The sequence below is a fragment of the Dendroctonus ponderosae genome, unplaced genomic scaffold (genome assembly GCF_020466585.1).
Source record: "Dendroctonus ponderosae isolate FM_Combo_2020 unplaced genomic scaffold, Dpon_F_20191213v2 Dpon_F_20191213_1, whole genome shotgun sequence".
Classification (NCBI taxonomy): domain Eukaryota; kingdom Metazoa; phylum Arthropoda; class Insecta; order Coleoptera; family Curculionidae; genus Dendroctonus; species Dendroctonus ponderosae.
Genome location: NW_026017110.1, coordinates 24739220 through 24750535, shown reverse-complemented (window position 1 = coordinate 24750535; position 11316 = coordinate 24739220). Strand labels below are relative to the sequence as shown.

The following is an 11316-nucleotide window of genomic DNA, read 5'->3' as shown; positions in this document are numbered from 1 at the left end:
GGACATCTAAATGGTTTGATGTTTCTCCAGTTTCTAATAAACCATCTCTCAATATTATTAGAAAGAAGAAGTCCCTTTCAATATTATAACCAACATGTGGCTTCAATTGGATGGAGCTCCGCCTCATTAACACTGCGAAGTTCGGCAATTTTTAAATGTCAACTTTCAAAACATGTGGATTGGCAGAAATGGGTTTCAAAATTGGCCTTCCAGATCTCCGGACTTAACTCCACTAGATTTCTTTTTGTGGGGTACATAAAAGGAATTCTCTACCATACGCTTCCGACAACTTCACACGATATGAAAACACGCATAAGAGACGCTTTTAAAACTGTAACTGCAATGTTACTATTTTTTTGTACATTGTTTCAATAAACCTACAACAGAACATTGAGTTTTTTCAATTGAAAGCTCCCTGAGTCTTTTCGATCTGAAAAAGTCTCCTTGTATGGCCCTTAAGGTTGACATTGGTTTGTCATTAACACAAAGCGACAAATGCCTAAATCATAAAACTGAAATTTCCGTGATAAATTCCCGAAAATTAATGGAAGGCGATGGATCAACCGCCCCAATTTCGCCGCCCATAAACTACAATGTATATTTTCCTAATGGCTACATCAACTATGAAAGCCCCATTTGTATGGTCATCAGTGCGGTTCTTTGGAGAAGCTTCTACATCCTGATTAGGTTCGCATAAAATAATCATCCACACACTTTGGTTCTCATTGCACGCTTTTGCAGGTTTTCCTTTCCACATGTAGTCCCTGAATTCTCTAGCAGGATTCTCAGTGCAACCCATGGTTTGCTGTCGGCTTTCCTTGGGATCAATCAGTGTTTTCTGTTTGATTGGCCGTTTGATCATCCTGAGTGGAAAACTAGCTATATTCAATCGTTTGTTATGACCATGAGCTTTGGGTACTTTGTCCATGATGGTTTATGGATGTTGAAATACGATAGAAAAGGTCCCATTGGCTTAGCCAAGAAAGAGAATCCAAAAAAATTCAAGTGATTGTTTCCAGATAAAACCATGATATGTCACCATTTGCTCTGCATTTTGGGCCTAACGAAAATTATCTTTAAAGGCTATTCAGGTGGTCAAGCGACTTGTGCTTTAGGCAGCATGGAAATTACCAATCCGTTTTTACAAGGCAGATGGTTTTTGCGAACGGCAGGAATGCAAAACACGCCCGTTTACAAATCGACGGAACTAACGTTTTTTCTGGTTTTTATCGTTGTTCGCATCGTTATCGGAAGCTATTTCCTAAATATCATACTGCGACAGCCGAAAAATGATTGGGATTTTATCATAATGTCCCTCGGGATTTACATTCTGTCTTGGCTTTTTGCATGGGGAATGCTGAAATATGTCTGGAAGCATTATGTTCAAAGTCGACCTGATGAGAAGACATAGTAAATAAATCAATATATTCTAGTCACCAAGTCCTAGTTGTTATATTTTCCATTGAAACAGAGATTAAAAATTGATCAAAGAGAATTCATTACAATTATTTCTACAAACAGGTTCGACTTTTAGTAATAAGTAGAACCAAGCAAATACGAGAAAATCCTCGCCAGAAAATATCTCCAAGCCAAAGAAAACTAGCAACGTTTATTTGATATTATTATGAAACTCACTAAATGACTGTAAAAGTTGCTTCTTTAACTGAATTTGAACATTAGGCAAGTTTGATCAACAAATCAATAGACAACGAAGTCAATTCCATAAAAACAAACAAATTTAAAATTATTCAACATTCGACTCGTCGCAAAAAGTCGCGTATTTCTTTGCAAACTTTCAGCACTTCGGAAAGTAAATTATTCGTTTGCTGTTTTGGAAAAGAATTTGTAGAAAGTATACTTGGTCTTAATCAAAACTGGACTTTTTTCGGCCTTGTGGCCACCATCCTTATGCGATTTGACGCCTCTAGACTTGGGTTTTTATGCTGTCGAGGAAATTAATACCTTTCTAATCAAGGATGTGAAAATGCAAGTCACTCGAAGAAATTCTTTTAGGAAGAATTTTTGAAGAAAGTATTTTTGAAAGGAAGAAAAAATATCATTGCACTGACGAGCGAGATTCATCGAGTGCCACGATGCAACCGTTTATGGAAAATTGTGTTGCATATGTAAACTTTCAGATCGAAAATTCATGAGAATAAAAGCATCAGAACTTTTCAAACAAACACTTCCGGATAATTTATTTAAATATAAAATGGGCCGAATGGAACACTCAATAGCTAAAATTGCCCTTAATTGATTGTGGTTCATCGGCGCGTTTTGTTCGAGAATTCGTCAGCTCAATCTGTCTGTACAGTTTTGGCTCACAGATATATGAACAATAAATTGTTTCAATATTTGGCACAAAATTAAATATGAAACACTTGGACAAATTAATGATGAGAAAAAAAGTTTATATTGTTAAATAGCCAGCAAAACTAAAGCGGAACGCAGCAAAAAATAAAGTACTAGGAATTTTAAAAATGTGAAAACTTGCCAAATGACTAAAAAATGCTGAAGAAATATTTTAGTTTCTATTTAACCACCAAATCCATCCAAATATCAGCTAGCGATTGAATTGAAACCCATGAACTTTTCGCCAAATCCCACAGTTTTAAATCAGTAGAAACACACTGAAATAGAGGATTTGCATTGTCAATATCATATCGTTGAAAAATGAAAGGAGGCTATTTAAGAAAACAGGTTCCAATTGAAAAGACTTCCTGCTATTGACAGTGTATGAAAATCAATTTCCCGATCGGTCCACCGGTAGAAACTGGTCCATCAAACCAGCGAAACAATAGACAAATAGCTTATACTGTCAATTTCAATTTCGCCGGGCCCGTATTTCTGTCGACGGCGGAAAATTTTATTCCATCCTCCAATAAAATCAGATTAAAGACTCGTATATATATGTTAGGTTTTCATCATAAGCTCGTTGCATTCCAAGTCTGTTTCGTTCCTTTTTTTTCGTTCATTTCACTTCGACGTACGCTCCTCTCGGTAATGGTGTCCTCGACTTTCCTGCTATGGATGTTCTTTTCATCTGATCTAATAATGTCGGAAATTTTCGACCTAATTTCGATTTGGTCGCCGGAAACTTGATTTTTATTTCCTACTTTGGAACGTGCTTGAGCGTGCTTGTTGTCTGCTTGATTGCTTCAGGTTGAACAGCTAATACGACCTTAGAGATCGCATTATTGCGTTTCTGGCCACATTATTGACCAAATATTATTTGCTTATTAAGTATTCGGTAAATGAAGGACAATAATTATTTTCGTAAGGAACAATCGATGGGAGATTTTGATCAATTTTTAAAGTCTAATGTAGTTGTTTATGGAACTATCAATTCTTGGGCTTCATATGTAATTTTTCATATATGAATCGTTAAAATAATTTTTGCTAAAGCTAGAAATGCTCTCTTTCTTTTATTACACATTTACTACATTATTTTCATTCCTGGGCTCCAGTCACAGTGTGAAACAATTTTTTTTGTATATCGTTTATTTCGTTACGTTTCGGCGAGACAACAGCGCCACCATCAGATTTTAATTAATTCAAACTCATAATTGGTAAACGTTTTATTAATTTAGGTCTTTGCTGTCTTGACACCTTTTGAGGTTTCCACTGGAGTCCAGGAAAGAAAATGATATAATAACAATTACACAGTCAAGAAAATAAATGAAAATAATTACACATTTACATCATTCATGAGATTTTTGTGATCTTTTCGTAAATTTTGGCAACTTGTTTCGTGTCCACCAGATAATTTGTTCAATATTTTTTCAGAAGCCTGGGAGCGCTGTAAACTTACACTTGCTTGTAATCGATTTGTAAAGAACCTTTTCTTCCATTTCAATTTTTGGGTGTCATTATCAGCGTTCCCACAAAACGCTAATCTTCTACATTGCTACTCAAAAATTCCTGCATTCCATGCACATTTTTCGTGGTAAATAAAAAAAGTAATGCGTTCAAGGGCTTTAGAGCTGGAAACTAGAATTTAAATGCGTTCTGTGAAGGCCAAATTTATGGTTTCTCGCATATGGAAAGTCAGTTAAGATGTTTCTAGTACTGAATGTCGACTATCAGTTTTCTGCTGTTGAAATAATCTTTTAAACAAAAAAACCTTGAAAATTATGGCTTTTTAATATGGACAGTTATGGCAATTTAAAGGTTAATTGCAAAATTAATATCAGTTTCATTATATTAAAGCGTTTTTTCCTTTTTTAATATTTGATTTATTGAATTAATGTATCATAAAACATTTGGAAGAAATAAGCAAAATGTCTCAGTTGCCTTCTTGGTCTTCATTCGGAACATGGTTCTGCAGTAATTCGCCTTAAAGTTAATAAATATAGGTAGATAAACAAGTAAAATGTTAAAAAAAGCAAAATAACGCACTAAAATGCGGCTAATGGAAAGGCGAAATCGACTCCTAGGAAAACCGGAAGATGTATGAATAATGCCAACAGAAAAACCAACAGAACAATCTTGGAAAACGAAATAGATATAAATTGTATTAGAACGAAGGAAAAAAAATTAAAATATAATATAATATTTAAATATATGATATTTAAATTCTTACCTATACAATTCAGTGGAGGGTTTTTGACAAAAATCTCGTCAATTTTTACTAGTGAATTCAATTTTTTTATTTAAATTTTAAATTCTTTATTGAATTTTAATTATGATTTAGGTACCTAAACTCAACAAGACTCGAGGAATTTACGAGGTGGAAAAACTAAATACCAAACTAATAAAATGCTAAAAAAAATTTTTTATGAGTACAAAAGCGCAAAAAGAATTTTTGCTTTTTGGATTTTGTGAAGCCGTAAACGACACACATATTGGATATTTAATTTAATTGTTTTCAAAAAAAATTAATTCATTGTCTAACTGATTTTTCCACAATATTGGATAAAAATATTTTGCATAAGAAAGTCGCATTTACAAATAAAAATTGCCGGATCTGAGTTTTCCTCCAAAAAACAGTTTGAACGCTGAATTTTAAACGAATTTACAGATTACTTCTGGCACTGACTTTATACTAATTGTAATAAAACGACGAAAAAAATAGGAAACTAAAAACATTATAGAGCATATAAATAAAACAAATCAAAAATTAAATCATTAAACGAATGGAACAAAGAACCAGAGACGCAAAGCTAGAATTGCATAAAAAAGATTGGGATGATCTGGAAGTTCAATTTGTATAAGTTACTGCAAACCACAAAGGAAATATGACAAAATCACCGCCTCAATAGCATTGAAGCTGGACATTGTGACAAAATACTGTGGATAGAAAAACTCGTGGAGAGACGATTGCAGAAATCAGCAGCAAGCAATAATAGCATTGCTTGAATAATTTATTTGTAGATGCTTTGCAAGGCTTGTGGGAGTTTAGGCTAATATTCTGAGATCCTAATGGTTTCTACAAAGTGTTCAAATCCGCCATAGTCACTGATCTTCCTTATAAGAAAATTTTTTGGGCAACTAAGTATGAGTGCTGTTTCTAATAGTGCAAATTTCAACTGAAGAACTCACCGATTGGCCAAAAGAATGCTCGGGACAAGTCAACATTTTAAAGTCTCACTCTGGGCGCAGATTTCCGCACTGCTAATCTACATAGCCAATAAATCTTGCGGCCTAAGCAATACCACGAGCTGGACCAAAAGAATCGCCCTCATAAATCGCTCAGCAACTTTAACCTGTCTCAGTGACGTTTTATCGGAAGATTCGGCCGATATGTTCGAGAATTATGCGTTACAGTTGGCCTTGTCTTTGAATCATACGTCCAGCTACGGAATTTATAGCTCTTATCCAGTCCCATCTCGAATTCAATGTTTAAATTAAAATACTGAGGATAATAAGGCCGTTTCGAAAATCTCTAATAAACAGCTGATCCGCCCTTTTCGTTTCGGCTGATAATTGCAGCAATCGATTAGGCCCGTTCAACTGTTTAATGAAGGCAATTAGGTGTAGGTATTTGAAAAGGTGCGAAGAAGTTAACAGTTGGTCGATTCGGGGGATGTTTATCTAACAGTATCAGGTTTTGAAGATAAATCTATTAACTGAAACGTTAATTTCCGACTAAATACATTCATAATTGGTGCCACCACAGTGTGACTACCCGCAAATAGTAATTTATCTTTATTCCAGCACATTTCCATAGTTAATGAATACAAGTGAAACAAATTTGCTAAATTCCCCATTCGTGCCATCAGACAGTGGAAAAGCTGCCCTCGAAAGTGTTGACTGGTAATTTTCCCCCCTAAAAACTTAATTACAAATCTAAATAGCATCCCCCGAATATGTCAGAACTTCTCAGGGAAACTACACGTAGCTCGCGCTTTTGATAAAATATCTAGTTACATGGAGTTGGGTTAAATTATTCTCTGGATTGTTGAATCCTAATTAATGGGGGCATTTTGAATTATATCCACTGCCAAGTATCTAATTTGTTGAGGCGAGGAGGTGTTGGTGTGTCGCACATTCATTCGCTTTATGGAAACTTTAATGGATGTGGAACGATGTGATGCGAACGAAGTTATGCAAAATGGTAATTTGATATTGGCTCTGGAGAGCGAAATTTTCACGGAATTTGTTTTCCTATTTTAATCTATTTTCCCAATAGAGTAACTACTTGTTTAATTTTAATGTACTTAGCTTCAACACTTAAAAATATTCCTGCGTGTTTTGTGCAAGCTGTCAGGAAACTAAATCGACAATCGAAAACTGGAGAGAATCTGGAGATCATTTCATGTCGTCTTTCGGTTTTTTAAAGGTATTCTTTTTATTTCTGCCTCGTTTAGGAAGTATTTTTGTTTAAGTCGGTTCAGGTGAAATTTAGGTAACCATTGAGTGCTAATATTTCCTCAATTAGTCGTGCGGTTTGAACTATTTTTTAAATCTGTTTATAGCTCTATTCTTGAATGAAATGTTGGGTGTTAAATAAGCAGGAAAAACATATTAAACTAGTGCACAGGCACATTTCTTCATTACCCTTAGTCATTGTCATGTCTCGCATCTACAAGCGATTATTGGCATTACTTTTATTGCTCACCTTTGAGATTCTTGAGATGTTTTTGGACTTTGGGCTAAGGTTGTTTAGGGGAACAGAGATCGATTTGCGGCTTTAATTCTGCCATTTGTTTCCTCTGTGACATCGTTATCGGCTGTAATTGTAACGGGTTATCAATTTTATGCTTGGAGAAGTAAAGTTAAAAAAATACACAAAATCTTCAGATAGAGACGAAAATTTTAATTCAATATAAAGACTAAACCTTGCCATTATACGTGAAAAACAATAAAACTTAAATGTCTTACCAGGAACCTCCTACCTCAATCCTTTACAGGTAATTTTCAATTACTTCTCGGCACGTTACCGGTAATATCTCGGCCATAAGGGATTTTGGCTTACAGTTGCTCAAGAGCTTGAGGATCGTGGGCGTAAACACGATCTTTCGCATAACCCCACAAAAAGAAGTCTAACGGTGTTAAGTCGCAGGACCTTGCGGGCCTATAGGGTGTTTTCACTTTTTTTTAATGTTGATATATATAAAGTAGTTATGGCAAATATTAGACTGTCATAATTTTTTTTGCAAAAAAAGTCTTCATAATTTTAAAGCAAATTTAATTTCAAATCAGATATTTTCCGCCAAAAACGCCGAATCCGTATCGTCGGTTGCCTATACCGATTGTGACGTAGCAGGTCATATCAACAAAGTGTTTCGTGTTTATTTTGTTGTTTTCGCAGCTTTGTTTTATTATTTAAGTTATTGTGATTATCATTATTTTATTGATTATTATTATTATCTTGCATAATGGAAAATAGTGACATGGGATGCAAGAATACCTCAATAAGTGCTCTAAACAAACTCTTTTTAACCGTTCCCCATGATTATGCACCTACATTTTTATGCTTCATAGCAGCTAGATGTGATGTTAGCTTATGATGAGGCAGACAGAATATGCCTTCTATCGTACTCTGTGTTCTGGGCAAATTCTACCTTGTACACTGCACAAAGAACCCTTGCGTTTCAATTCCACATATCCGATATCACCATATTGTTCTCGTGATGCCCAAAATACAAATTTAAGAGTTCATTTTACTTTTAAAGCAGCCATGTGCATAGGTTAGGTTAAGTTGAATAAGTGAAATTCTATATATTATTTACCTAATTTAAACCRATACAGACAGATTAGTATATTAAGGAGAGAGTAACTAATACTGAATTTACGGGTGTTTACTTACGCTGCTGCTTTGACACCCTTAAATTCGGCTGAATTAAAGCGATTGTCGTTTTTTTAAAATTCGGTAACCATAAAAATATGTACACGTGGTAAATTGTTTGTTGACGCTTTGAGGAATCCTTCTGAAGCCATTTTTTAGTTTAACACAAACTATAAATTATTTAAATCCACAAAATAATTAATAAAACACAACCACACAACTAAACACTATGCACATAACGTAAACAATCCGCCATATATATGATCAGAGACGTCGCAACCAAGAGGATTGCGTTTTAGAGATTGATGAATAATTTGAATTTTAGCTGAATTTGTTTATTAAATATTTAACAAAATAGCAATATATAGAATATATATATTTAGAACTTATTTAATCTTTCATATTTATATATTACCATAGATTAATGTTCAGTTTGTAGGAATTTTTGATACAATGGAAACACCCTATTGTCTGTCTTTTTTATCGTTTGTTCATTATAGCTTCACAAACCTTCAACATCCAAAGTGCGATTTTCATCCAGTTTCTGTTCCAGTTCGTATTTTTGTTGTTCTGTTGGATTCTATAGTTTCTCTATGTTCCATTGTGTGGTTTAGTTAGTTTTTTGTTTTTTTCTGACTCGATAATCCGATTTGGAGTTTTGGTTTTACTACAAAATGATCTGTATCTTCGACTACTCCTCTAAGGCTTCTTACATCTAGGATACTGTCGAACAAATTGTGCGAGGTTAAAAAGGACAATTTTAGTAAATTTTGTATGGAAACAGGAGAAACAGTGAGCGCTCATTAAAATTGAATGTCTCTCGACTTCCTCGCGATAAACAGGCGATTAAAAATCCGAATTACTCAGAAGAGATGAGGCTGCAGCACCGTATACTAATCTCCTGTCTGAGCTGCCCGTTAGTGACCACAGACCGACTTTACCCAAGAACACGCTACTCTATTTGAAACTGTCCACAATATGTTGATTACATTTTTTGCCTGCCTTAAAACTCGAACTTTGTCGAAGAAAAGAGCTTTGACGTGATAAAAAAAATCCTCAAATCGGATAACCGATTGAGCAAACATTTACTGTCAAAATTGCGAAATATTTCAGCAATGCAATAAATCTGCGGCGCACTTAATTTGCAAAATTTGCAAAATATCAACAGCTGTTTCACGTCTCTCCTTTTCCTCGCCGAGTGCAACAGCAAATCCTCTATATGAAAACATGAGAAAAATTCGCCCGCCGAGAGAATACATGCACTTACGCTTGTACATCCCATATGGAAGCACATTAGGCGAGTACCTATTTTTTTTTAAACTGAGCAGCTTTTTCAATTTCAATATACATGTCTGGAAGCAAGCAATAAAATCATCCCGATGGAAACTTCAATCACCAGAAAGGGCTTTGAGAGCGCCCGTTTGCATGACTAACTCAAATACAATCCTGCGGGGCACAAAGAATGGCCGCTGCCGCGTATATAGTTATAAATTGAATATGGGTCTTATTGTGCGAATCTTTTATGGAATTCGCCGACGGACACAAAGGAACAAGATCTACAAAGCGCCGATTTCTAAAGGGGTTGGCCCACTTACCCAATTGTCGGCCCTTTGACCCCTTCTTTCTTATGCGATAACAGGGCTGCGTGTAACGTAATCTGAGATCAGTTTTTTTCTGAAAATCCCATGCAATTACGGGACTATCTGCAATCGGACAATATTTCGAAATCGTTCGCACTCCGATCAATCCATAATAAAGCTGGTTTTATTTTGAATCCCAATTTTTTCCGAAAGTGGAGTTGAGGAAACCACATCAGCTAGTTATAGACAATTGGACAATATTCACAAATTGCTCACAAATCGTTGAAAAAATTGAAAAATTTTGCAACATGGTCAAGGAAGAATTTTTTTGCTTTTCAGCCAGTTGAATTTTTATCAATTTAGACCTTTACGGGTCACTAAAAGTGTTCATATTTTCGAAACATGAAAGTTGCATTAAAATCGGTTCGTGTCTTCGTACCAAAAAACATTGTTTAGTTCACTGTTTTATGGAATGTGCATAAAAACATGTATGTTTTCCTTAATGGAAAATTGCTACAATTTAAAGGCAATAGTTAAAAAGTATTTGAGCACATATAATCTAGAAGAGAAGGACAAACATCTGGAACCAACTATATCTGAAATATATTATTTTTTATTATTAAAAACGGTTCAGCTTTCCAATTGTATTTAAGGGCTACGAAGACAGATTTAATGCAGTTTAAGATGGAATTACCCCTTGCAAGAGAGATTCTCGCAACATTCTCGTAAGCTGGAGCTAAAACTCTTGGTTGGTTTTGATCTTGCTTTTCTTGCAAGACCAAAGCCAGTTTCGCTCATCACTAGTTCATCCTGCTGCTCATTTTGAAGATTTGTTTTCTACTCCTCATTTCTGCTCGATCTCAAATACCTCCATTTCTCTTAGTAAAATTTCCTTTATGTCAATGGCCTCAGCTCCAAAAAAAGCACACAAAAGACCAAAACATTTAAGCAGCCCGGCTTTTAAATGAACGAACATTCATTAACCGAAGTCGTTCGTTCTCAAAATGGTAAATTTCTGTTAAAATCTTGTATACCAAAATGTAAAGTTTTGTGAAATTGTTGATGCCGATTTCACCCAATTAGTCTTTCTTTGCAAATATAATCTGATCCTTTTCTCATCTTTAGCCAAGCATTTATGTCCATAGTCCTATTTTTGCTTGATTTTCAAGTGAAAGTAGGAAGCCAACTCCTTGAAAAGGACTGGAATAAAAAAATGGTGTGCGTCACGTCCGACAGATGTGATAACTTCATAAATTAATAGAAACCATAAAATATTGAACTAGTTTAACGCATTATGGCAATAATAATTTTATTTTATAATTTTAATATTCTTGTTAGTTCAATAATTTATAAATGGATCAGGAATAGGTAAAATTTCATTTAATTTCCTTTTGAATGTAAAATATCTTTTTGATTTGCAACATTTAACATTCTTTAACGAGATGTTGTACATATTGCTCTTCTTGGGTTTGTGTAAACTCTTCGTCTTGAGTTTCTGTATTTTTT

General features: G+C 34.7%; 1 protein-coding gene across 1 annotated transcript; it reads left to right on the top strand.

Annotated features, from left to right (window-relative positions):
* The first annotated feature begins 458 nt into the window (after positions 1–458).
* Positions 459–1440, top strand: LOC109539160 (TLC domain-containing protein 5). Its single transcript, XM_019906770.2, has 3 exons — positions 459–687; positions 742–962; positions 1020–1440. The coding sequence occupies exons 1-3, from the start codon at positions 545–547 to the stop codon at positions 1409–1411; spliced, it is 756 nt and encodes a 251-aa protein (XP_019762329.2). The 5' UTR covers positions 459–544; the 3' UTR covers positions 1412–1440.
* Positions 1441–11316: the final 9876 nt, after the last annotated feature.